The sequence below is a fragment of the Chrysemys picta genome, chromosome 11 (assembly GCF_011386835.1).
Source record: "Chrysemys picta bellii isolate R12L10 chromosome 11, ASM1138683v2, whole genome shotgun sequence".
NCBI lineage: Eukaryota > Metazoa > Chordata > Testudines > Emydidae > Chrysemys > Chrysemys picta.
Window position 1 is genome coordinate 58290419 of NC_088801.1, and position 27866 is coordinate 58318284.

General features: G+C 46.6%; 2 protein-coding genes across 2 annotated transcripts in view; one reads left to right on the forward strand and one right to left on the reverse strand.

The window, feature by feature from the left end:
- The window catches only part of LOC135974151 (serine/arginine repetitive matrix protein 2-like), a 994828-nt gene that overhangs the window by 644240 nt on the left and 322722 nt on the right, over positions 1 to 27866 (reverse strand). The gene's annotated exons all lie outside the window — the stretch shown is intronic.
- On the forward strand, positions 121 to 26101 carry LOC101941379 (caspase-10). The gene is made up of 11 exons (XM_065560950.1): positions 121 to 263; positions 7920 to 8260; positions 9003 to 9102; positions 9858 to 9993; positions 11107 to 11214; positions 13669 to 13707; positions 14402 to 14458; positions 15711 to 15799; positions 18155 to 18266; positions 19508 to 20012; positions 24257 to 26101. The coding sequence occupies exons 1-11, from the start codon at positions 255 to 257 to the stop codon at positions 24417 to 24419; spliced, it is 1659 nt and encodes a 552-aa protein (XP_065417022.1). The 5' UTR covers positions 121 to 254; the 3' UTR covers positions 24420 to 26101.

The window sequence follows — 27866 nt, forward strand, 5'->3', positions numbered from 1 at the left end:
TGATACCCTTTGCTTCTGATGTGGGTGGAGCCCTTTGTATTGCTATATTTGGTCTTTCAGAAAAGGGGAGGGGCTGCTATGTACCATCCTGAAGGGCAAGACTTTTCAGGGTATGCTCTCCTTGTGAAAGTTTGTCATGTTTTCAGTTTTCTTGCCGCAGGTTGTGAACAGGCAATATTGAGATTTTTGTGCAGTAGAGAACATTGTTGTGCTTAGATCTGGGTCAAGCCTATTAACTTCCAGTGGACTCTGGAATGCTGAAGGTAAGTTTGTCTCTTTTCTTTCTTAGACTTTCCCTTCAATCCTTTAACTCTGTGCCGGCTCTGTTATAAAAATGTTACTGCTGATATGTACTTTGTTAGTATCAGGGTTCATCACAGGGGAAAAAAGTGGTTTTCAAGTTGTTACATGACAGTAGATCAGCCCGGTTAAGCACTTGCCCTCCTCTCACCCAAACACCCTCAGTCTTGGAAAGGGAAAAGCGAAACTGGGATGGTCACCATGACATGGCATTTTACAGCAGTTGTCTCTCCAAACAGGACAGGGATGCTTTGAATGCATAGATTATTTTGAAAGTTGTGTGCTTGGGAACTTGTAAGAAAGGGAAGTTGTAAAGGAAATGGAAGCAAGTCCCCAGAGATGTGATAGGAAAGAGCAAAAAAATCCCTGGAAGGATAGTCTGGCCTGTCACAGGCACTAGGTCCCATTTGTAGTTCCCTCTTTCCCTTCTAGTTCCAGGGGCAAGGAGGGACAGCTCAGTGGTTTGAGCATTGTCCTGCTAAACCCAGGGTTGTGAGTTTTAATCCTGGACGGGGCCATTTAGGGATCTGAGGCAAAAATCTGTCTGGGGATTAGTCCTGCTTTGAGCAGGGGGTTGGACTAGATATCTCCTGAGGTCAGGTAGGGACCCTGATAGTCTATGATCCTTCTAGCCCCTTATCAAATGCCAAAATAGCCCCATATTGGGTCTGAAAATCCACCATGCTACGGGGACCCAGTCAGTGTAGACGAGACAATTGTATTTTGTGTTACTGTGTTCACCAATCATGCCAAGTCCAGACTAGCTCGGTAATCTGCCCAGCACTTCGCAGCAAAGCCGATGTCTAATGTAAGCGGATGGCAGCCCGCCTGCTCTGAGAGCTGGGTGTGAGCCTCGAACGCATGTGTTTTCCAACCGCGTTGTACCGCAGGTCTTGCGGAGTCCTGCCCAGGCTGCAAAGCGCGGTCCCGTCGCCCCTGCCTGTGTCTGGGGAGCGAGCGGTCCAGGGCCGATTTCCGCCTCCTCCGGCGCAAGCAGGGACTTGACTAAACTAAATAACAACCCAACAGCCGAGTCCCGCTCCTGTCTGAGCCCGGCCCCACTCCGCTCGGTGCGCAACCCGCTCCCCCTTTCCCTGCCCGGGGGGGGGGATTGCGCGACGGGCAGAGGGCGCGGTAAAGACCGCGGGACAAGCAGGGAAGCGGGGCCGCTCCCGATCTTTCTGCTCCGGGTCGGGGGGGGTCACCACACCCACCCGCGCATGCGCACGCTGGCCCGAAGCAGGCGGGGGACGGGGTGGGCGCAACTGTCGGGGGCGGGGCCGGCTGGTCCCGTGTCTGTGGTGGGCGGGGGAGAGACCGCGGCCCCTCATGCCCCCCCTCTCAGGGAAATCCGGGGGGCTGGAGGCTGGCACTGCTCCGACAGGGATGTGCGCCGGGGAGTGGTGAGCCAGGGGGCCCTGCCTCCCGCACCCCCCCAGCCTGCATAAACCTCCTTCCTCCCACTGGCACCCCGCCCCCATCCCCCCCGGCCCCCATCTCCTGCCCCATCCTCCCGGCATCCCCTCGGCCCCCACCTCCTGCACCACCCCGCCTCCCAGCCTGCACAAACCTCCTTCCTCCCACTGGCACCCCGCCCCCATCCCCCCCGGCCCCCATCTCCTGCCCCATCCTCCCGGCATCCCCTCGGCCCCCACCTCCTGCACCACCCCGCCTCCCAGCCTGCACAAACCTCCTTCCTCCCACTGGCACCCCGCCCCCAACCCCCCCGGCCCCCATCTCCTGCCCCATCCTCCCGGCATCCCCTCGGCCCCCACCTCCTGCACCACCCCGCCTCCCAGCCTGCACAAACCTCCTTCCTCCTTCCTCCCACTGGCATTTTAAAATGTCATTAATGTTTACAATTTTTAGATTAAACCATTTAAAAACTAATCAGATTTTTCTACCAATTTAAGTTTTTTATATTTAGCAACTGTTCATTTCGGCTTAACCCAATTCAGCAACAGTGCCAGGTGTGAGAGCGCTGGCTGGAATGGTGGAGGAGATAGAACAGCTAAGCCGCAGAACACCGAGAGGCTGGGCTCCGTAACTGATGGTGTCAGGAATCAAGCAGCGAAGATTTGGAATTGGGAAAGCAGCCATGTGTGTTCTAGTGTGAATGTGTGCTGAGTTTGTATCGTGTGGTTCTATTGGGATTTGACTGACTGGTAGAGATCTATAAAAAGGGAAATAAAAACAACCCAGGAAACTACAGACCAGTTAGTTTAACTTCTGTGCCAGGGAAGATAATGGAGCAAGTAATTAAGGAAATCATCTGCAAACACTTGGAAGGTGGTAAGGTGATAGGGAACAGCCAGCATGGATTTGTGAAGAACAAATCATGTCAAACCAATCTGATAGCTTTCTTTGATAGGATAACGAGCCTTGTGGATAAGGGTGAAGTGGTGGATGTGGTATACCTAGACTTTAGTAAGGCATTTGATACGGTCTCGCATGATATTCTTATCGATAAACTAGGCAAATACAATTTAGATGGGGCTACTATAAGGTGGGTGCATAACTGGCTGGATAACCGTACTCAGAGAGTTGTTATTAATGGTTCCCAATCCTGCTGGAAAGGCATAACGAGTGGGGTACCGCAGGGGTCTGTTTTGGGACCGGCTCTGTTCAATATCTTCATCAACGACTTGGATATTGGCATAGAAAGTACGCTTATTAAGTTTGCGGATGATACCAAACTGGGAGGGATTGCAACTACTTTGGAGGACAGGGTCATAATTCAAAATGATCTGGACAAATTGGAGAAATGGTCTGAGTTAAACAGGATGAAGTTTAACAAAGACAAATGCAAAGTGCTCCACTTAGGAAGGAAAAATCAATTTCACACATACAGAATGGGAAAAGACTGTCTAGGTAGGAGTATGGCAGAAAGGGATCTAGGGGTTATAGTGGACCACAAGCTAAATATGAGTCAACAGTGTGATGCTGTTGCAAAAAAAGCAAACATGATTCTGGGATGTATTAACAGGTGTGTTGTGAGCAAGACACGAGAAGTCATTCTTCCGCTCTACTCTGCTCTGGTTAGGCCTCAGCTGGAGTATTGTGTCCAGTTCTGGGCGCCGCATTTTAAAAAAGATGTGGAGAAATTGGAAAGGGTCCAAAGAAGAGCAACAAGAATGATTAAAGGTCTTGAGAACATGACCTATGAAGGGAGGCTGAAAGAATTGGTTTCAGAGTAGCAGCCGTGTTAGTCTGTATCCGCAAAAAGAAGAACAGGAGGACTTGTGGCACCTTAGAGACTAACAAATTTATTAGAGCATAAGCTTTCGTGGACTATAGCCCACTTCTTCGGATGCATATAGAATGGAACATATATTGAGGAGATATATATACACACATACAGAGAGCATAAACAGGTGGGAGTTGTCTTACCACCTCTGAGAGGCCAATTAATTAAGAGAAAAAAACTTTTGAAGTGATAATCAAGCTAGCCCAGCACAGACAGACAGTTAGATAACAAGTGTGAGAATACTTACAAGGGGAGATAGATTTCAATGTTTGTAATGGCCCAACCATTCCCAGTCCTTATTTAAACCGGAGTTGATTGTGTCTAGTTTGCATATCAATTCTAGCTCAGCAGTTTCTCGTTGGAGTCTGTTTTTGAAGTTTTTCTGTTGTAATATAGCCACCCGCAGGTCTGTCACTGAATGACCAGACAGGTTAAAGTGTTCTCCCACTGGTTTTTGAGTATTTTGATTCCTGATGTCAGATTTGTGTCCATTAATTCTTTTGCGTAGAGACTGTCCGGTTTGGCCAATGTACATGGCAGAGGGGCATTGCTGGCACATGATGGCATATATCACATTGGTAGATGTGCAGGTGAACGAGCCCCTGATGGTATGGCTGATGTGATTAGGTCCTATGATGATGTCACTGGAATAGATATGTGGACAGAGTTGACATCGGGGTTTGTTACAAGGATAGGTTCCTGGGTTAGTGGTTTTGTTCAGTGATGTGTGGTTGCTGGTGAGTATTTGCTTTAGGTTGGGGGGTTGTCTGTAAGCGAGGACAGGTCTGTCTCCCAAGATCTGTGAGAGTAAAGGATCATCTTTCAGGATAGGTTGTAGATCTCTGATGATGCGCTGGAGAGGTTTTAGTTGGGGGCTGAAGGTGACAGCTAGTGGTGTTCTGTTATTTTCTTTGTTGGGCCTGTCTTGTAGGAGGTGACTTCTGGGTACTCGTCTGGCTCTGTCAATCTGTTTTTTCACTTCAGCAGGTGGGTATTGTAGTTTTAAGAATGCTTGATAGAGATCTTGTAGGTGCTTGTCTCTATCCAAGGGATTGGAGCAAATGCGGTTATATCTTAGAGCTTATAATACCACCCTATACCGGAAACCTACTGACCGCTACACTTACCTACATGCCTCCAGCTTCCATCCAGGACACACCACACGATCCATTGTCTACAGCCAAGCTCTAAGATATAACCGCATTTGCTCCAATCCCTTGGATAGAGACAAGCACCTACAAGATCTCTATCAAGCATTCTTAAAACTACAATACCCACCTGCTGAAGTGAAAAAACAGATTGACAGAGCCAGACGAGTACCCAGAAGTCACCTCCTACAAGACAGGCCCAACAAAGAAAATAACAGAACACCACTAGCTGTCACCTTCAGCCCCCAACTAAAACCTCTCCAGCGCATCATCAGAGATCTACAACCTATCCTGAAAGATGATCCTTTACTCTCACAGATCTTGGGAGACAGACCTGTCCTCGCTTACAGACAACCCCCCAACCTAAAGCAAATACTCACCAGCAACCACACATCACTGAACAAAACCACTAACCCAGGAACCTATCCTTGTAACAAACCCCGATGTCAACTCTGTCCACATATCTATTCCAGTGACATCATCATAGGACCTAATCACATCAGCCATACCATCAGGGGCTCGTTCACCTGCACATCTACCAATGTGATATATGCCATCATGTGCCAGCAATGCCCCTCTGCCATGTACATTGGCCAAACCGGACAGTCTCTACGCAAAAGAATTAATGGACACAAATCTGACATCAGGAATCAAAATACTCAAAAACCAGTGGGAGAACACTTTAACCTGTCTGGTCATTCAGTGACAGACCTGCGGGTGGCTATATTACAACAGAAAAACTTCAAAACAGACTCCAACGAGAAACTGCTGAGCTAGAATTGATATGCAAACTAGACACAATCAACTCCGGTTTAAATAAGGACTGGGAATGGTTGGGCCATTACAAACATTGAAATCTATCTCCCCTTGTAAGTATTCTCACACTTGTTATCTAACTGTCTGTCTGTGCTGGGCTAGCTTGATTATCACTTCAAAAGTTTTTTTCTCTTAATTAATTGGCCTCTCAGAGGTGGTAAGACAACTCCCACCTGTTTATGCTCTCTGTATGTGTGTATATATATCTCCTCAATATATGTTCCATTCTATATGCATCCGAAGAAGTGGGCTATAGTCCACGAAAGCTTATGCTCTAATAAATTTGTTAGTCTCTAAGGTGCCACAAGTCCTCCTGTTCTTCTTTTTGAAAGAATTGGGTTTGTTTAGTTTGGAAAAGAGAAGACCGAGAGGGGACATGATAGCAGTTTACAGGTATCTAAAAGGGTGTCATAAGGAGGAGGGAGAGAACTTGTTCACCTTAGCCTCTAAGGATAGAACCAGAAACAATGGGTTTAAACTGCAGCAAGGGAGGTCTAGGTTGGACATTAGGAAAAAGTTCCTAACTGTCAGGGTGGTTAAACACTGGAACAAATTGCCTAGGGAGGTTGTGGAATCTCCGTCTCTGGAGATATTTAAGAGTAGGTTAGATAAATGTCTATCAGGGATGGTCTAGACAGTATTTGGTCCTGCCATGCGGGCAGGGGACTGGACTCGATGACCTCTCGAGGTCCCTTCCAGTCCTATAATCTATGAATCTAAGTGATGACTGAGGGCTGGTCTGTGCACAAATTTGCCCCTTTTAATTGATAGATCTGCACTTGGAGCTGGGGATGTGCTTCCCAGCTAGAGGAGATGTACCTGCTTTAGCTCTCTAGCTAGTGCAGTAAAAATAGTAGTGTAGCCAGAACAGACAGTGCCAGTGGTAGGAGGGGCTTGCTGCCCTGATTACTGCCTAGGGTCTCTGATAGGATCATGCTTGTGGTGCTGGCCCTCTTGCTGTCCTTAGTTAAAAACAAGTCCTTAGGTAAACTTGTGTGTGTAGAAAGGCCATGGATCTATGCTTTCTTGCAGCCATCTTGTTTATAAGTGAAGAGGGTGCTGCAATATGTGGGACAGAAGATTGGGGGAGTTGGACTGTCTGAAGAGGAAAAGGATGTAAGCAAAATTTGGGGGGGGGGGAGGGGTATGTAGGTAGACATGGGAGAGAAAGGGTAGGCGGAACACTTTGTTTCTATTCTGGCTCTGGGAAGTGTTGTTTAGTGGTTAGCGGGGAGATGGACCAGGACTCATGAATTATATTTCCCACCCACCTACACACATGGCAATGCCCTGCTGATTTCTCCCCGAAACATGCACACCCCCCTTTACCTGCTGACTGCCTCCCAAGTTTTAGTGTTCATTGATCATCTCCCATTTTTCCTTTTGTCTTTGTATGAAGAGAGCTGTTGTAAAAGTCCTAAAGACGACCTGCTGCCAAATTAAAGTGAGTGGTCCACTGAGGAACCCCAACATGTCCAGGAGAGAAGGGAGCTGGCAGTGAAGCAGAAAGCATATTATTCTCCCTTAAATGTAAGAGAATTGTATTAATTTCTCTAGAACCCTGTTAGTTTCACTCCTATTAAATTCTATAGGACTTTTTCATAAGGGAGGTTTGAGAGTAGGAAGGAGACTCTTTGCTTTCACATTTGGTACAGAACAGCAAACTAGCTGCAGAGTGGTGCAGGGGATGGGATGTGCACTCTACAGCTGCCACAGTGCTGAGAACTTTGGCTTCCAGGTGATAATGTCACTGCTGGTGTTTTTCAACCTAGGGGCAAGGAGAGCAGCCATTTTGGCACCTGGGCAGAAAACATTTTCAGTGCCCCCCTCACCCCCAGTGGTTGAGCCCCCCCCCCCCCCCCCAAAGCCACACAGCACCACAGTTTGGTGCCACCCTTGCTCACCTAGTCCAAGTGCCAGCCTTGGGGAGGAGCACCTTCTCCTCCTCCTCATCATGGGAAGTGGTGGCAGAGCTCCCATGATGGAAGCCCCAGGGCAGGAGGAAGTCTCACTTTTTTGTCCTCTCCCAGCCATGGCAAGTTGTAGTCAAGCTGCAGGGACCAAGAGCAGCACCTTGTTCTCTTTCTACCCCCACCCATTGTAAAGACACTGGAGCTGCCCATGGTTCAGAAGTGAGAGTGAGTGATCAGTGGGGGACTCTTCTCTCTCCTGATCACGAGAAGAGGAAAGAGCAGATCTTGCCACACTGCTGCAGTGTGGTGCATGCAGGAAGGAGTTAGGCCGTCTGCTGAGTATTTGGCTTCTGATGGTTTGGAAGAAATATTTGGCCAACACAGAGTATCAAGGATGCTGCTTAGTGCCTATTAGAAGCTAAATTTCAGTTCTCCCCTAGCACCAGTGCCATTTGATTCATTACATTGGACTCTTCTTTTCCTTTCCATTCTCAGGTTGTAAAGTGTCTCCTAAAGAAAGCCTCCAGTATGGGTGATGACATAAAGTTTCGCCAGCAGCTTCTAGTCATCGATGAAAACCTGGGAACTGAAGAAGTGGAGGCCCTGAAATTTCTCTGTAGTGACTTGCTCTCCTTCAAAAACCTGGAAGCTGTAGAATCAGCTCAGGACATCTTCCAGCTCCTCATGGCTAAGGATTTGCTGAATAAGGAAGATACTTTCATACTAGCTGAGCTTTTGTACAGGATTAGGTGTCACTTCCTGCTCCAGAAACTTGGCTACACCAAGGAAACCGTGCAAGAAAATCTACCCTGGAAAGGGAAGGTATCTCGGTACAGGTGAGCTTTCTGGGAACTGGGTGTCTCCAGACATTTTCTGCCTTGAAAGGATGTTGATCTGTTACTTGCTGTGTGATATTTGAAAGTTGTGAAGTGAAGTTTGGTGATTAGGTTTTACAGTATGCAGGTGCTCAGACTAGTAATATTTTAATAATTTTTCTTGGGGTGAGGCTGGAAAGCTCAGAGCATTCTTGGGCCAACACCACATTAGAAAGGCCTGGGTCCTCTTCTGTTATGTTGTGCCAGAGGAGAGGAGTGACACAGTGTGCCACAGACTGTCATTCCTCTCCCATAGCTTTCTACTGCTGTCTCTTCCTCCTTTGCTCTGTCCCTCTCCCCCTGTGAATTCTTGGGTTGGATTGGGATGTTTTTATAGCCTCTTCCTCCTACGACAACCTAAACTTCCTCCGCTCTTCCATATTAATTTGCTTACACCAGTGGTAAGTTCCTGACCATAACGCTTGGCTGCTGCTCATGCTCTACTACGCCAGCTCTAGCTCTCCAGCGATGCCTGCAGTCTGCCTGCTGCATGTTGACCTTTGCTGAGCAGGCTAAGTAGAGATCCCCACGTCTGCTACAGGTGAAGCAGGTGGCAGCATTGGAGGAGCATAGCAGAGCTCCCAATAGTGGGCACATTACCATCCTCTGAGCATTGCTTTGGGGGGTTATGGGGTGCCAATGTAGGATTTACAGTATGTTTACAATGGTATTTAGTTCACCTAACTGGATCTATGTCACACAGGCAGATGCTGTATGAACTGTCAGAGGACATCACCAGTGAGGATTTAAAAAGAGCCATGTTCCTCTTGAGGGACCAGCTCCCAAAGAAGCTGACAAATATGGTATGTGGTGAGAGGGCGAAGAATGTTAGAGGCTCTGATTAGTGAGACTAGGAGAGAGAATGGAGAGAGGGTTTTGCCAGCATAAGGCATCAGCTGATTGTGTCAGCCTGTGACTGGGGCAGTAGCTGTTTGGGCAGTGGTTTATTTCTACCTGAGGGAAGGTGGTGGCTGAGTGGGGCTAGGAAGTGCAGGGCCTGGGTCTCATTTACACCAAGGACTGTTATGCTGCATTGGCTCCCTCTTGGGTTTGCTGTGTGATGGATTCTGAGGCCTTTCAAGTCCTAGAGGTCAGTAGGAAATACAATACCAGGCTAATCCCCCCAGCTGTGTTACAGCACAGCTGGCTCTGGTCTGTGTATATGGGACCAAGACACACGACATTAACTAGTTACTTGATTGTGATACAGACTATAACGTAGTTCACTGATACAGTGTGGTACTGGCTATACAAGCAGGATCAAACCAGATTATGAAGCTGTCCGTGAGCTACCATGTTACAACATGGTTTGCCCCCCAGCGCTGTGAAATGTACTATGGAGACATCTCCTTGGAAGTAAGAAGCCAGACAGATAAGAATAAGTATGAAGTGGGAAGTGTAAGGATTGTGAGGTGTTCTGTATTTCAGCAATATGTACTCCAGGAGAATCGGTGTCTTGTTATTTTTTTTAAAGGCAGGGCAGGCTTTTGTAGATCGTATTAAGATTTAAGGAGCAGGTTAAGTGCACTTGACACTGTCTCTCCTGTTTCACTGGCAGTCCAGTCTAGAGCTGCTGACCTTTCTGGAAAAACAAGACCATTTAGCACAGAACAACCTGCAAATACTGGAGAAAATCTGTATGGACATTTCACCTGATCTCCTGAAAACAGTAAACAAATACAAAATGGAAAGAGGTGAGAATTCTGAGAGGGCTGCTGTGCATGCCAGCAGGGCTGGCTCCAGGCACCAGCTAAGGAAGCAGGTGCTTGGGGTGGCCAATATCAAGGGGTGGCACGGCCGGGTCTTCGGCGGCAATTCGGCAGCAGGTCCCTCAGTCCCTCTCGGAACGAAGGACCTGCCGCCGAATTGCCGTTGAAGAGTGGAGCGGCGCGATTGCGCTGCTGCAGCTTTTTTTTTTTCCCCTGCTTGGGGCGGCAGAAAACCTGGAGCCGGCCCTGCATGCCAGCACATTTACTAGAACAGATTCAACTAGTTGCTGTGTCTGGTAGCTGGAGCTGCTGTATGTGTCCTCCACATGCATTGCTACCCCTGAGACTAAAACTGGGGCACTTGTGGTCTTTGCATATGAGCTCTGCTTTGCCGCCTCTAGTTTTTGCTACCTGCTAGCAGCAGTACTGTAAGAATATACATAGTAGCTCCAAAATGGCTGTGGCCAGGCAAAGCGGTCCAGTGGATGGGGCATGGGATTGGAAGTCTGGAAACCTTTCTTCTGTCCCTGACTCTGCCACTGACTCTGCTGTATGACTGTGAGAAAGTCACTTCACCTCTCTGTGCCTCAGTTTTCACATCTGTGAAATGGAGGTAACAAGGCTGACCCACCGTTGGATAGAGCTTTATGGTGAGTGGATAAACAGCGCTCTAGAAGTGCTGTATATTGACCTGCACAGGAGGCAGGGATTTGTTGATAGGTGGCAGGCTAAATGAGTGGGTGCACATGCATGTATGTTATCTGTGGTTCACTCTCCGGTAGAGTCTGTGCCGTAGCTATTAAGCTTATTTCATTTAGGATCTGTAGGTTAGGAATTTGCATGCTGAAAGGGCACAATGTTTCATTTAGACAGTTATCTAGAACCAATTCTGGGAGAAGCTGGACAGTCCTGTCCCCCTACTGACTTCACCTTTCAGGCTTCTTATCCCCTTGGTGGAATTTCTGTACGTTTGTGTTTTAAGCATCTCTTGCTAGGTGCCTCTCCATGTTTCCCTTATTAAGGAGGTTAGTTTGTGCTGAGCTGTTTCTCTTGCTTTCACAAATTTGTTTATTATGCCTCTCCTGTTAATTTCTCTAGCTCAGCAGGAAAGCAGTCTGCCAGTCAAAGAAACTGCATCATTTTCCCATCACATCTCTGAAGGACTGTTTCATTCTGGAGGTGGTGTCAGGCTATTGACTTCCTCACAGATATGCTGCAGTGAGCCTATTTTCTTCACTCTTGCTTCTGTATTGTCATTGACTGAAGTCTAGCTAAATCATCCCTTCTGATTTGAGGAAGGGAACAGAGTCTGCGATAAATGTGGCTACCAAGGACATCAAATAATTAGTGAGGCTACGATTTAGTCACAGAATCCGTGACTTTACCGGACCCCCGTGTCTTCTTCTGCTTCAGCTGTCAGCAGCTGATGCCGGGGCTGGAGGCAGGACTGTGTACCCCTGCCCTGCAACTGGGGCTGGATAGCTGGAACTGATACCGTGCAGCCCCTGCCCTGGGGCTTGGAGGGGGAGGGGGCTGCAGCTGGGTTGTGAGCCTCTGTCCAGGAGCTGTGGCCAGCTCCAGAGCGGGAGCTGTGTGCTCCCTGTGGCTGCACCCCCGCTGCATCCCAGCTTCACGGCTTCCGCCAGGGGCTGCATCGGGGGCCATGTGCCCCCCTCGCAGTGTCCGAGGGCCTTGCTGCTTCTCCCTGCTGTAGCCGGGGCTTGGCAGGGGCTGCAGCCGTGGCAGCGCAGCCCTGTCCCACAGCTGCGGCCAGCTTTGGAGCGGAGGCTGCACACCCCCCGTGGCTGCACCCTCCCCCCCCCCCCCCGCCCATGTCCGAGTCCTGCAGCTTCGGCCGGGGGCTGCAGCTGGGGCCCTGCGCACCTGCCTGGTGGCTGCAGTGGGGGCCATGTGCCCCCCTGTGGCTTCCCAGGGATGCAGCCAGAGCTTGGAGGGGGCTGCAGCTGGTGCAGCCAGCTCCGGAATGGGGGCTGCGCGCCCCCCGTGGCTGCACCCTAGCCCCGCAGCTTCCGCTGGGGACTGCAGTGGGGGCCACGTGCCCCTGCTCGGCAGCTCAGCGGGGACTGTGTATCCCCCTCATGGCTTCCCAGTGCTGCTGCCAGAGCTTGGTGGGGGCTGCAGCCGGGGCCACACACTCATGTCCCGCAGCTACAGCCAGCTCCAGAGCAGGGAATGTGTGCCCCTGTGGCTGGGTCCTCCGCTGTGGCCGCTGGAGGCGGGGGGCTCGGCCTGTTGGTCCCACCCCTCCAGACTCTGTTCTTCCACCCCTACTTAGCCCTCACCCCAGTCATTTTTAGTAAAAGTCACAGACAGGTCACGGGCTCTGTGAATTTTTGTTTGTTGCCCGTGACCTGTCTGACTTTTATTACAAATTACCGTGACAAAAACTTAGCCTTAATAATTAGGGTCAGAGCATCCTAAAAGCCAGTTATGCATTATTCCTCTTGAAAATATTTAGTGTTAGGAAGGGAGAAGTGTCAAAAGAGATGTCTTTAAAGAAAGAAGAACTGAATAGCTCAGGGGATTGGGAATGAGGTTAAAGACTAAGTGGTTATGGAGACTTAATTATCCTCACAGAAGCATGCTCCCTGTAGACAAGAGCGGAGGTACATTGGGCAATCAGGAAATTTGTGTTGCTGCTGTTAGTGGTGTAGCTGGTTCATGTATAAATAGAGGGCTTCGATTTCCATGGCTTTCAGTCTGGCATCTTTCACAATGGAAAAACTAGCACAATTGTTTGTTTGCTTTTAAAGCATAGTTTGCTTGAGGCCATTTTATGTTCCTGTTTCCCTCTTTCATAATATAGCAATGTGAAGGCACTCAGGGAGATAAAAAGGTAACATTTAAAAATGCTAAAAAAAATGTATACACTGTAGAATAAACCTGAGGCACTTGCTGCTGCAGCATGGTATTGAAGCAAATAGCTTACTAAGATTCAAAAGGGGTTGACATTTACACAAGTGAGAGTAGTATGTGCTAGGATACAATTGCAAGTGTTCTCAATTCTTATCCAGGGCATAAACTGCTCATCTATGCTAGAGACATAGGTAGTGTACAATTAGGTGCATCACGGGACTGGAAGCCTTCCTCCTCCGAAGCATCTATTATTGTCCCATGGTTGAAGAGAGGATAGCAGAGTACACAGACAACTGTTTTGCTCTGATATGGTAATTCCCATGTTCCTGAACCGTAGGGAATTTTTATCCTGAGTGAATTGTTGGCACTACTGACATCAATAAGTTTTGTCATTGACTTCAGTGTACCCTATGTGATTGTATGTGCTGCAACTCCACTCATAAGTTCAATGGAAGTGTAGTGTCATTTAAGGACACCATATATGCTTTTTGAGTGGCGCTTCCCAGAAAATAGAACTCACTCTGCGGGCAGCACTCTTCTTTAGCTGCTCACCTCTGACGGGCTTGCTGCAGCTGTGAAATGTCTGCTCAACTGCTAAACACGTTGCTGCCCTTGGGGACTCTCAGTCTTGCCCCTGTCTGCTTCTCCCTATCTCTTTCCAAAACACCATGTGGCACTGACATTTATCAAGTCTTTTTCTGCTAAAATCACTATTAAAATCTATTTTATGGATTTTATTACATTGATTTTTAATGCAGGTATTCCCCTCTTCCTCCTTCATATAGGAGACCCCTATCAAATCTCTGGGTTCTAATATTTATGGTAAGTCTTTCTGGGAAGTGTTTTTATTTTTAATATCTGTATTTCTAATGTTATATGTTTCTAACTGGTTTTAGTTTACTTCAGAAAATTTTGAAGGCTCCATTTACAGTAGTTTTAAAATAGTTTGACTGATTTGTTTTAGGTTGGCTTTTTCTTTTCCTGTTGTCACAAGCTGGTTTTCATAGAATCATAGAATCATAGAATATCAGAGTTGGAAGGGACCTCAAGAGGTCATCTAGTCCAACCCCCTGCTCAAAGCAGGACCAATTCCCAGCTAAATCATCCCAGCCAGGGCTTTGTCAAGCCAGGCCTTAAAAACCTCCAAGGAAGGAGACTCCACCACCTCCCTAGGTAACGCATTCCAGTGTTTCACCACCCTCCTAGTGAAATAGTTTTTCCTGATATCCAACCAATTTTGGGGGTTGGCTGCTCACATTTAGAGAACAGTCACAGGTAATCAGCAAATCCCCCTGCTGTGGAATGTCACTTGTGACAGGGAAATAGCCAACCTGCTTTCCAGAAAGTTTAAAGAAGGGTTGGTCTGACTAGAGGCAAAAAGTCCTTAATTGTACACAAATAACATGAGATAAGGCAATAGGACTCTGTTACTGTTAGTGTAACTACTGATAAAGTCATATTGTTAATTTCATGGGCCCATGAGACAATTTTATTTCTGTCTTTCTTGCTTTTATAGACTCTGGGAGCCTGCGGGAACATGCTGGGAGTGTGCATTTCATAGCTGCCAGACAAGGTCTGTCTCAATACGTTTTTCTGTGTTTTTATTTTAAGTAGTTCTTATTGCTGGCTGCCTAAAAGTAAAGAGAGTGTGAATTTACAGAGCAGGTTCAAACAGATTTGGAGAGTTCCTGGAATGTCACTTGAGCAGTACTATGGTCTATTGCCCTGGCTTGGAGGGACAGGCCAGTTGAAGGAGTAACAAGGAGAGGGCTTATTTTGCAGCACCAGACAGTCAGGCACTCTTATGCGTAGGCAGATCATCAGTCTCTTCAATCCCACTCCTGCTCCCCTCCCTGTCACACATACAGGCTCTCCCTTGCTCTCCCCAGGAAGAATCCCCCCTTTCTCAGCCCTTCTATCTTCTGCATATCACCAAAAAACCCCACACCTGCTGCCAGCCCCAGCACTCTGGCAACTGCGTGTGACTGTGCTATTTGCATTTCCCTAGGACAGTAGCATGTTGGAGAAATTACAGTAAATCAAGATAATTAATCAACAGGGAGTCGAGGATTGGGGGGGATGGAGGGGTGAGATTGCTTCCTTTCACATGGTACATGTATTGCTTAATTAGACTCAATCTGAGCTACAGGATTCCCTTGGTAGGTGTACAGTGGGAGACAGCTCTAGAAAAGGCAAGGGCGGGGGGAGATATTTCTTGCTCAAATAAATGTAATTCTGATTGTTCTACTCAGCACAAATGGCACCACGAGATTTCATATTTGCCTCAGTGACTGAAGGTCAAATTGCTGTTTAGAAGTTTAAAAAAAAAAAATCATTTTTCCCCCTCTAACCACCAGATCTCTGAATGCAGCCTGGAAATGAGAGTCAAACTGGGCTCTTCCCTGCTTCCGCATCATCCTCTAAAAAGATTCTGTAATTGGATTTAAGGGCGTGCATACACCACAACTTCAGCTACCTTTGGGGACTCCCTTAGAACACAGTTGACCCCCAATCTAGTGAAAAATTCTCTTGAAGATCCATGAGGCAGAATCCACATCCACACTCTCCTAGAGCTGTGTTCATTCTGCAGTACTAATTCGAGTAAAATTTTATTTTTGTCGGTGAAGTGTGTGAACAGATATGACCTGGAATACACAGGAGAGCTGCTGAGTAAGACAATGGAATTTTGACTGTCATTTTTCTTTTAGTATAATAGCATTTTAATAATCATGAAAACTGCTGCATTTTAGTAGAACTTAGGTTTGGTGCATCTACAGACAGTAGATTTCATCCCCTAAACATTTGTATTTTTTTTTTTTTTTTAGATGACAAAGCAGTAAATGTTATGCAAGGCATCTCTGAACTAAGCCAGGAACAACCTGCGAGAATCAGCAACCCAGAAAGCAAAACAGAGGTATGAGGCAATCGCCTAAATACTTTCCTGACTCTAATCAATAACTTGGAGAATTTGATTCTCAGCTTAAAAAGACAGTGCCAAGTTTCCACTGTTCTTAATACCTTCTTAGAACCCTGAGGTATTTTCTTTCTCTCCTTGTACCATTGGGCAACCATGGAATTCCCCCTCTTGTCTTCTTCCCTGTGATGTGAATGGAGTTTTGGTGGGAAAATTAACGCTGCTGTTTTTATTTAACCACTTCAGTTCCTAGAATTTCTTATACCAAAATATTTGTGTTGGTGCATCAGCAACATCAACTGATATCTGCACCGCTCTAGAAATGTTGCACTTTGGCACCAAAGGAGCACAAAGCGCTGACCCTGATTCTGTTCCCACTAAATTGGGAGTCACTCCATTATAAAGTCAATAGGGTTAAACTGATGTAACTGGGAGCAGAGTCAAGCCTGCTGTTGTTGAAGACTCCCCTGATAATTAGTAGCTCTTAACAATCTTGGGGATGAGTTGTAGATTTAAAGAGACATTATTTGGAGTCCAGATGACTTTTCAGTTTTTACCATAGTCACATTGGAGACTAAGGCCTTGGCTACACTTGGGAGTTACAGTGCAATAAAGAAGCCCCAGACGCCCTCGCTCACTCCCCGTCCACGCTGGCAAGGCATGTAGAGCGCTCTGTCTCCGCGGCTACAGCGCTGCTGGTACTCCACCTCAGCGAGAGGAATAACGTTTGCTGCACCTTGGCTACAACTCCCGGGTGTCAGCATGAACGAGGTGTTGGGTTACTGCGCTCTGATCGGCCTCTGGAAACGTCCCATAATCCCCTTACGTCAAGTGGCCACTTTTGTCATTGTTTTGAACTCCTGTAGGAATGCGGATATGTTCTTTCAAAGCTCTGTTTCTGACAGCCGGCATGCAAGCCCTTAGTGTGGAATGCTGTGTGTGAGAGAGAGAGAGAGAGAGAGGCGAGGGGAGAGAGGCGGGGTCTGAACTTACAAGACAGCATGCTGACATGCTATCTGCCCCGCAAAACCCCACTCTCTCTCCCCCCACATATACACAACACACTCAACTCCCCTACCCCCATTTGAAAAGCACGTTGCAGTCACTTGCATGCTGGGATAGCTGCCCATAATGCACCGCTGCAAGTGCCACAAATGTGGCCACGCCAGTGCACAAGCAGCTGTCAGTGTGGACAGACTGCAGCGCTTTCACTACTGCTCTGTCCGAAGGCTGGTTTAACTCTCAGCGCCCTACACCTGCAAGTGTAGCCACGCCCTAAGAGCCAGCCCTAGACATGTACCAAACTTGTGGCCTCGCTTGCCCCTGTTCTGTCAGTTTTCTTTCCTGGCACATGAGTAAAAACTGCGTATGACCCCCCACCCTGAGAGACAAATTTGGGGATACATGTGTCTGTGGCTTCACAGTGCCAAGGGTCCAAGACAGCCCTCCTGCTAGCTGTGGAAATAATCTATTCCTGTCCCCTCATGACAGTTATCCCCAACTCCCTACCAACTGTAGAATTCTGTTGCTAAGCCCTGCCCGAAGTGCTAACCTTTTCCCCCTCAGAGTCAAATGTGCTAACAAGTTACTGAAGTCTGCCTGGGGCTCCACATCTGTCTTCTCATACTGGATGACACTCCTGAGGCCTAAATTTTCAAAAGTAACTAGTGATTCTGGGTGTTTGTTTCAAACTTTTGGGTGCCTAACTTGATACACCTTAAAGAGGCCTGATTGTTAGAGAGTGAGTGTTCAGCATTTCCTGAAATAACCAACCTCTTTGAGGTTTCTCAAATTGAGAGCCTGAAAAATTGGAGCATCCAAAATCACTGCTCACTTTGAAAATCTTGATCTGACTCTGTTATGGGCTGAGTCCTTGCCTGACTAGTAATTATTGTAGACGGTACAAGAATACCACATCTAAATTTTGCTTGGTAGTCGTATCTTTTATCATACCTATTATATAAGCTGTAAAATAAAGACGTTTCATTTACTAGAAGTCTGTGGCTTTTAAACAAAGCTTAACAGCACTGTGTGGTTCATTTTTAGAGCAGTTATATGGTAAAGGAGTTTGGTCTCCCTTTTCTTCCCCTAATAGTATGTACCTCCCATTAATGCCAAATGGAAATATATGCACGTATCACAGAAGACAATATATTTCTTCAGGGGGGAGGGTACAGCAAAAGGGGCATCCCAAAAACTCTAGGCAGTACAGGAGATTGAAAACCCCAGGGGGGTTACAGAAATAGTAACCTCACAGGTGGATTGTATTCTTGAATCTAAAGGCAATAGATTGTCTTCTTAAAAATAAAATTCCTTCATAAAAGCTGTGAGCTTCTTTCTCCTTCCTGTCAACAGAAGCTGAAGACCTATAAAATGGATGGGCCACACAGAGGCTATTGCCTCATTATTAATAATTTTAGCTTTACTGGGACTCTTCAGAAGAGGAGAGGATCTAATAAAGATGCTGGTAAGTCACTTCTGGTTTAGGATCTGCTCTGCCTCTTCATGGGTTGTACTTCTAATGCCCGTATAGGTTTTATTTGCTCATATTTTAAGTACATAGTTATAAGCAGTGTACACTCATAGAAGTCAAATAATGCCACTTGTATCACGAGTGGGGGAAAAAATGAAATACACCATTGATTACTTGACAGGAGTGAGTTTGCATTGGCATCTTTATCAGTGCAACCAAACTGTGTAATTCCAAAAGGGTGTCCAAATTAAAACTTCTCCAGGACTTACTATAGCTAAACCGATGGTAAGAGAAATATGTTAGTTTTCTTAGAGCACTGAACCCATTATTGTATTAAATGTGACATCTCTTTAATTTAACTATTAATAGTTCTGTCTCTTATTTGCAGAGGCTTAATGTAAATTAAGCTAATTCACAGATCAAAAATGCCTTCAAGTTGTGATTTATCTCTTTGAGATGAGCCCAAGATATAGAGTTCTTCAGTTATTAACAATGCAAAGATTGTATTGTTATAATTTTATATAAGACATATTACTGAATGTGCATATTGCGATAGTGTTTAGAGGCCATCCAGGTTGGGGGCCCATTGTGTTACATGCTGTACAGACAAAAAGAAAATGACAGTTCCTACCCCAAAAACCATGTATGATTATACATCCAAGTCTTGGGGTGCTTTAGCCACATTGACTACAGTTGATCTATGCTAGTGCAAGTGAGAAAAATATCAGGCCCTTTAGCTCTTGTTATGTAGATAATTTTGTAATGGACTGTCCTTTGTGTTTGTTGTTTGTTGACTTACTCTCTAAATCACCAAATTCTGTAGTATTCCAGGGTCTCCATTCACTAGTATGAATGAGCAGGGTTCTACTTGGAGCAAACCCAATCTGAAATTCTGCAAAGAGTGCCCAATGTCTACCAAGAATCAAAGTTTTGCTCATCCAGTTGTGCTGGTTGCGCGCGCACACACACACATAAGTGCCTGTAGACCTCAGGCCTTGCTTTATGAAACTCTGGCCTGAAAAACTCAGGCATGTTTGAGCCTCATAATTGTGCTGGGTTTGAGTTCATTTATCCTGTTTGGTCTCAAATCTACTTTAGCGTGTGTGTTTGTTTGCAGGTGCCACTTTGTGTGAAGTCAGTTACTCTTCAGCTTAGCTTGCATAGTGATTTTATATTATGATTATATTATTCTCCAACCCTCCCCAGCTTTTATTTATTTATTTTTTTAATAACAGAGATGCTGGCGCAAGTGTTTACATGGCTTGGTCTGGATGTGAAGACTTATACTGATAAGACATCAGTAGAAATAAAAAATCTCATGCAGGAATGGCGGTCTTCGAAAGATCACAGAGACAGGGACTGCTTTGTGTGCTGTATTCTATCTCACGGAGAGTCGGGATTGGTCTATGGGATAGATGAACAAGAAGTAACAATCCGCACTATCATGTCCTACTTCACAGCCAGACAATGCCCACAGCTGGCTGAAAAACCCAAACTCTTTTTTATCCAGGCATGTCAAGGCAAAGAGATACAACAGGCTGTCTACATTGAAGCAGATGCACAGAATCCTGACTTGCTTCCCATACAGCAACTAGTCCTCCCTTCCGAAAGCATTCCGGAAGAAGCTGATTTCCTCCTTGGCATGGCCACAGTGGGTGGTTATGCATCTTTCCGCCACGTACAGCATGGTACTTGGTACATTCAAGCCCTCTGCAATAAGTTACAGCTCTTGGTACCAAGGTAATACTTCTTTGTAGCTTGAGGGTGAGACCTTACTGATAACATCGGGCTGTATACATAGCAGGTTATTGTGTGGCATGCAGGGGGAGAGTGGGGAGAAGCTGCAGCATGCCAGCTTGCTGTACAGTAACATCCCATGTAGACGCTGCTACATTGCAGTGAAAGTCCCGGAGTGCGGATTGGTGTACTACTGCTTGAAAGTGTAATATGCCAAGTGCTATTCCAGGATTTTACTGCACTGCAGCAGTGTCCACATGGGACTTTACTGCAGGCAAGATGGTGTGCTGCAGTTTTTGACCCTGGCTTCCTGTGCAGTAACTTGCCTTGTAACAAGCCCCTATACCCCAGTGGGTGAAGAAATGGGAGTGATGCTGAATCTTTGCTCACCAAAGGCAGGCCTAAGTCTAAGGGCTTGTCCACCCACAAACCTGCACTAGTTTTTTTTAATTGGTGTAAACTCCTACGTGGACACACATCCGTTTAAAACTGGTAATCTGTTTAGCTTGTCTCTGTAAACTTACATAAATGTTTGCAGTGCCAAGGCCTTAGGGATGATCTGAGGAGGCTGGGTTTTAGTTTTACCAAACCAAACTCAAAACTAAGGCTGCTTCAGGTCCAGGTTCTCTTTTTGAGTGGGTTCAGATGGATGTATTTGGTTCCACCCAAAACACAGACCATGCGGATTTTGGATCTGTTTTTATATGAATGGCCAAACTTAAGGGGGTGAGGGAAGTTTTGAATAAGACAGTCTGGCTTTGTCCCATCTGTTAGATACCTACACAGTGTCTTCTAGATGCTATGGTGGAATTATGGAAAACACTAGTCTTACAGTATGTGTTTCCTTGCTGCTGCGTGGTGTTCAGTTTGAGCCTGTGTTGTAGTAACATGCATGATGTGAACATGAGTCCAGCCATGAGGAACTCTGATTGGGTTTGCCTGCTGTAGAGAGTGGCAAGCACTGGGGGCCAAATTTCATCCCTTGTGTAACCTCACTGACTTGGATGGAGTTACAAGGGGGGAATCTGGCCCAAGAATGCAGATTTAGGTCATTACTTTTCTTTTTTATTTCATGACTGTATTAAGGAAGAAAAGAGAGAAAATGTGCTGTGGATAAACTACGGCATCAGAGGGTCTTTTGGTCCCAATTTTACGCACATACAAGAGACAAGATGTCAGAGAGAATGTAAGAATACTTGCAAAAGGGGGGTATTAGTAGTTTACCATAATCTACACCCAAAATCTTTAGTTCCATTTCCCTATAGCTCTTACCTCTCAGGCACATCCAGAATTTCCTAGGGAGATAGGCCCCCGCCTATACCCAATTCTCCCCCGTGTGCCTAGGGCTGGAAATGCTAAGGTCACTGCAAAAGTGAGAGGAGATGCTCCCAAGACTGGTGGGTAACACTGAAGTTAAACTCACCAACGAGTCTCAAACTCTGCTTCTGATCCTCCACTCTGTTTATCAAGAAGCTGAAAAAGAAATTACACAGCCCCCTTTATTGCATTCCAGTTTCCAGGCTCCCAATCAGCACATAGGTCCAGTACCGTGAGAAGTTATTTCAAAACTTTGTTCACCTATACAAAAGGTTCTTCTGACCCCAAAGGGTCAGCCACATTACAAGGTCAATAGGAGTCTGGCTCTTACCCAAAATACCACACTTCCAACCAATCCTTTAGTGTCTAAAACTACAGATTTATTATTACTCCTGAGGGAATTCTGCGCCAAAAATTAAAAATTGTGCCAAAAAAGTGTGCACACAATATTTTAAAATTTTGCAAATTTTATTTGTCAATAAATAAATGTGTAGGCTCTAGCATGGCAGTGGGGAGCACAGGCCATTGGCTGCACAGAGGTGAGAGATCACCCTGCGGGCCCCCCGTCCCCTGCCTGGGATATGGACTCGGCAGTAAAATTGCACCTGACCCTGACACAGCGCAAGGACCAGGCCTGCCCCAGAAATACCCTAGGGCCCTGCCCCTCCATACCAAGCACACTAGATGTAGGCAGGCAGGCTCAGCCCAGTAGGATCCAAGTGTGGAGGGGCTTAGTGTGGGGAGATCCAGGTGTGGGCGGCTTGGTGGGGGGTTTTGGTGGGGGGGAGATCTGGATGAACGGGTTCAGACACAATGGGACTCTGCAGGGGGGTCCGGGTGAAAGTAGTTGGGGCTCAGCTGGGGGTCTGGGTGTGGAGTGCTCAGCAGGAGGGGTCCAGGTGCTGGCTTGATGGGTTGCGGGTGCTGGCTTGGTGAGATTCAGTGGGGTGGGAATCTGGATGTGGGGGGCTAGTCAGGGTAGTCCAGATCCAGGTGGGATGAGGTTTGTTGGGGTCGGGGTTCAAGTGCAGGGGGTGGTCCCAATGCAGGGAGGTGGGGTCCCAATGCAGGGAGGTGGGGCTTGGTGGGGGGGTCTGGGTGTAGCGGGGCTTTGGATGCAGAGAGTGATGCTTGTTAGGGTGTGGGTTTGGGTTCGGGGGGGTCAGTGCGGGGGTCTGGGTGCAGGGGTTGATCTTGATATGAGGTGGGTCCAGATGCATGGGGATTCGGCAGACGGAAGAGCAGCTCCCTGTACACTGACCCCTGGCCCCCATGGCTGAGGAGGGATGGAAGCAGGAAGTGTGTGTGGGGGGGGAGCGATGCGGGGCTTCCTGCAGCCAGAGAGGTTTCTGGGGGTGAGTCTGACCCAGCCCTGGCTGCTCCTTGCAGAGGAAGAGGAAGTCCTGTCCTCCTCTGCCCAGCTGGGACTAGCAGCTTAGCCTGGCACAGGGTAGGAGCAACTGGCTGGGGTGTCCCCAGCCTCCCCCCCCCCAATGATTTACCTCTCCGCTAGCTGCCCCAAGTGCCGAAAACAATGCATCCGCGCTGCTTGGGAATGGCGCATGACTGCTCTTGCGGCTTCCCTTTGCTTCCCCATCAGAAAATAATTTTTCTGTGGGGAAGCACCGAAATCTGCTGTGGACATGAATTCTGTGCACATGCAGTGGCGTAGAATTCCCCCAGGAGCATATTATAAAGAAAAAAGAACAAGAAGAGAGTTGTTAAATGATAAAGCACTCAATTACATACAGAATCTTCAAAGTCCATCTATCAGGTTCTTAGCAGTATTGGTGAGTTTGCTGGCTTGAAAGTTCCTCTGGAACACATCCACAGCTTGGTTGGATGGGTCATTCAGTCCCTTTGTTCAGAGCTTCATTTGTAGAAAAGTTACTCCAGTGGTAAGAAGCATGAATGAAGACAAAATGGAGATGATGCAGTTGCCTTTTATATTCTTTTGCCATGAGGCTTGTACTTCCTGTGTCCCAAACACAAGCTTCACAGCACATGGAAAAGCCTTAGAGTACTTTGTCCATAGGTAGGTCCCTACATGACTCATCAGGTGTAGTCCCTGGTCTTTCAATGGGTTTATTGTACAGCCGATGTCCCTGGGTGGGCCATCAAGCAGGCTAGACAGTGCTGATGCCAGTCTGTCTGGGGGTGTCACTCAGATGCACAGCACAAGTTTGAAATACAGATATACCCTACATATCTATAACTCGTAACATAAACGTGATACAAACAAATAAGCAAGATTATCATACTTGGCAAATGGTAAGGTATCTGCGAAATGGTTATATGGAATATCTGGCATGACTCATTGCAATTTTACAAGTCTAGACCCCTCATACTGCCAGCAGCCACTGAAAGGACTGGTTAATTGGAGTCATTTGCTTGCAATGTTTTTCTTTTTTTTTCTCTCCCCTTGTGGCAGTTCATTCTGTCACACCACTATTGTTTGTGTGTGATTTTGTGTGTTAGGTGCATGGGACATTATTCTACTACCATTTTGAGGTCAATGAGAGAGTTGCTGTTGATTTCAGTGGGAGTAGGATTGTGACCTCCATAGTCTTGAAGCCTCATACTGAATTCAGAAAAGTGTTTAGTCTGGTTTAGTGTGTTTGTAGAATACTACTGCATGTTAAGAGTACAATGTTGCAGATATGTACTATTGGCATTGTTTCTGTGAATCAGGGTTAATGATAACACTCTGATTAATCAGAGAGTCCTGTGGCACCTTATAGACTAACAGATGTATTGGAGCTTTCGTGGGTGTCGGATGCATGTATTCACCCATGAAAACTCATGCTCCAATACGTCTGTTAGTCTATAAGGTGCCACAGGACTCTTTGCTGCTTTTACAGATCCAGACTAACACGGCTACCCCTCTGATACTTGATTAATCAGACATTCTGTCCTTTCTCTGGCTGTAGAGGTGAAGACATCTTGTCAATTCTTACTGAAGTCAATGAAGATGTGAGCAAACGTGCAGACAACTTGGGGAAAAAGAAACAGATGCCCCAGCCAGCCTACACCTTGAGGAAGAAACTGATATTCCCAGTGCCTAGAAGTCCACCCCCATCACAGCAGCAATAGAATTTTTTGTTTCTTTTCATTCACGATCCCATCTTGCGTTCGATACCATCCAGTACAGCCCTTGGATAAGCCAGCGCTCTTCTTATTAAATCAGGTGGATGGTAAATGATTACCATCCAGGATGAGGTCTTCCTGAAATTGCTAACACATGGAGCTAAAGGAGAGTACGATGGGCCAACTGCTCACAATGTCTGTTTGCGGAAATGATTGGTGGCGGTGGTGGTGGGGTTTGCTGGCAATGTGAATATATACAGATTTTTGCAAGCACTTGTAGGTTTCTGCAGGTGAAATAGGTGCTGCATCCATTACTGTGGACACAATAGGTGCACATGGCTTTCCATATCTACACCAGAGGGGTGTTAATGGTCTACTTTAAGCCCATTGTTCTTTTCTCTGTACATTAATGATTTGGAATCCTGCCAGTGAGCTCTCTTATCCTGTGGAATAGTCTCCCAAATCAGAATGAACAAGACATCAGCAAATGTAGTGTAGGGAGCTAATCCTACAATGGCAGGTGGACACTGGTCTATTCCCTCTCAAATTTAAATGACTTACACTCTTTGTGGAGCCACTAGATTCCTCATGTAAAGCATTTATTAATCCCACAGTGCATGCTGTTGCCTTAAAACTGGATGTTAATTTGGTATGTGGTTGGTTTAGCATTCCTTGTCCAACATCAAATAGTTCCAGAAGCACAAAATCTGTATTATTGCCTCCTGTAGGAAACCAGCTTTCTCATTGCCTTATCGTGGTTATGGTTCGACATGAAAGAGCTGCTGATTATCATTTATCTGTCAGATGGGGCATCTAACACTGCTGTGGACACAACAGGTTTTGGTTAGCTTTGTTTTTAAGCACAAAGGTCTACAGGGATTAATTTCTCCATTATTTAAAAAGACCACCACAAATGTGGACATATGAGAAATGGGTGAGAGCTAGGCTGGAACAAAACTCCTGTCTTTGGGGTCAGGGTGACTATATCCCCTGTTCCAATGAGAGTAGACTAGAGCCTGTGTAAAATCCACCTTGCAGGACTGTCCTGTGAGATTAGAAGTGAAATTCAGTGTATAGTAGTAAAATCTTCAGTGGTGCATCTCTTACCTGCAGGTCTTCTTACTTTATTGTTTCTTGTCCAGGGGTGTTAGTGTCCTCATGTGGTGACTAGGGTGTATGGCAACATAAATGGAAATTTAATTGGCAAAAATTCCACTTGTTGTTAAAACACCAACTTACATTTCTATAGCTGCTTCCATTTCAAAGTGCTTTGCCAACACTATCCATGCAGAGCTAGCTCCATCAACAAAATACAGCCACCTCTGGTTTAGAAGGCAGCAGCCAGCTTTGAATAGCAGTAGGATGGGTTTTGGGGAGAGGGAAACTTTTGGCCAAGAAGAACAGGGCAATTCCCTAGTTCCACAAAACATGCAGTGGGATTTTTAGCATGTACATACAGCAGACAAAGCCTCAATATTTTTTAGGGTTTCAATCTGAGACTCCTCCTATACAATAAACTGCATAAAACTCATCTACCTCAAAGGCAAGTAAGGTCAATTGGACCCTGCTGGGATATGAATCTGTGGTTTCAGAAATGCTAGCTATTTCAAACTTCATGCTCAGATAAATCATCCACTCCTGCATGTATAATAAAATGCTGCTATTTTAATAAAAGCTGGTAACATTTACTTTTCTTGGGAGTGGTGTTTTGGATTGCAAAAACTATGCTGCTGAAAAATAATCTTCCCCATTTCACCCAAAAGCAAGCCTTTGAAGTGAAGGATTACGGCTGGGATTTAAGAGGCCTGCGTTCAATTCCTGGTTTTGCCTCAGACTTCCTGTGTGACATTGGGCAAATCACTTTGTGCCTCAGTTCTCTGTCTATGAAATGGGGGGATAATAGCATTGCCCTACCCTCTGCTGGTATGGGGGGGGGGATAAATTAACATTTGTGAGGCGCTCAGATAGCTTCCTCCTCCCCCCCCCACCCACCCCAAAAAAAAGTATCTAAATATCCAGACAGATAGACCTGGATCTCAGGCCACAAAATTTAAAGAGAAGATACTTAGGAATAAGCAAGGACCCAATCCTGTAAAGTGCTGATGCCCCACAAATCCCTCTGAAGTAAAAGGGAATTGAAGGGATTCTCCACCTCTCAGGATTGGGTCTTTATTTGGTTCTTTCGAGGCAGAGACTTTATCTCTATCTGTAGGTTCCATGTACTCCAGGGCACTGTGGAATAAATAACCCATGCTGAAGCCATTTAGGAAGCTGGTGCACTCTGTCTCCTCAGGCTGCCTTAGCAGCTCCATCACACCTTCCTTACTAGCTTCTACACCCTGAGCAGCTGAGCTGAGGGAAAGCCAGCTTCAAAGCTCTTTCCACACTCTTCCCCACCCGTCATTTGCTTTGCTCTTCTGACTTGTCTTCCAAATGGTTTTTGGGGGGAGATTATCAGAACTTTTACCCAGGCTCTACTTGACTCTTCAGTTCTGATGATGAGTTCGTTATAGATAGAAAGGTCTCACAGGCTCCTTCACACTAACCACAAACACCAAAAGAGAAACATTTCCTAGTCAGAGATGGATCTGCTCTGTTGGTAGCTGGTGATCCTGCTAATGCCTTTGTTCCCTGGAAAATAGCCTTCCCTCTGGGACTCCTTTAGTTCCCTAGTCACCTTAATCATGACTAGCCATTCCTCTGGCCAAACAGGTATGGAGGGGGTTCTGTTTTCAGTGCTTCCTTTAATTAGCCAGAAGAATTGAGTATGTTACCGCCACTACGTTTCCAACCATGCTAGTATAGAGAGGAAGGGCCAGTAATTAAACCCTGGAACTGCATTGTGGTGGGGCACATAAGCCTATTACTGGGGTAGAAACTTAAATAATTTCTAAAAGATTGTATATTCCACCAAATTCATTCTCTCTTTCTTATGCCTGTAGCAGAGCTGCTTCTGATGGGTGTCTCCAGTTAGAACAACTTTTTTGGCCCAGTTTCGAGTTTGTGAGATGGTCTTCTGCAGGGGTCTCAAAGTCCTGGCCTGTAGCCATCTGCAGCCTGAGAACCTCCCCACTGCAGCCCGTGGCAACGTTTTTAAAAGTTCTTTCATCTGGCCCTCATGGTTGCCGGCTGAGGGGGTCAGGGGCGGAGCAGGCAGGAGACATTCACATGCCCCTCCCCGCATCGTTGCTCCATCCTGCTGCTCCTGGGACCCTCCCAGGGGTTGCACTCGGCAACGTGTCATTCACCTGGGGCAGCTCCACTCACTGCAAGTGGTTCCCTATCCCTGCTTCTTGTTGGCGGCCGAGGAGAGACACATGCAGCCACACTGCTGGCTGTCTCCTACAGGCACCGCCCCCGCAGCTCCCATTGGCTGGGGGAGAGGGACTGAGATACTATCATTAGTTGCCGGGCAGAGTCAGCCACGGAGGCAGCGTCACTAGTCGCTGGGCA

Coding starts and splice junctions, on each gene's coding strand:
- LOC101941379 (XM_065560950.1), top strand. Junction 11,215..13,668: donor CAGGCTATTGACTTCCTCAC/AGATATGCTGCA, acceptor CCTCCTTCATAT/AGGAGACCCCTATCAAATCT. Junction 14,459..15,710: donor TTTCATAGCTGCCAGACAAG/GTCTGTCTCAAT, acceptor TTTTTTTTTTAG/ATGACAAAGCAGTAAATGTT.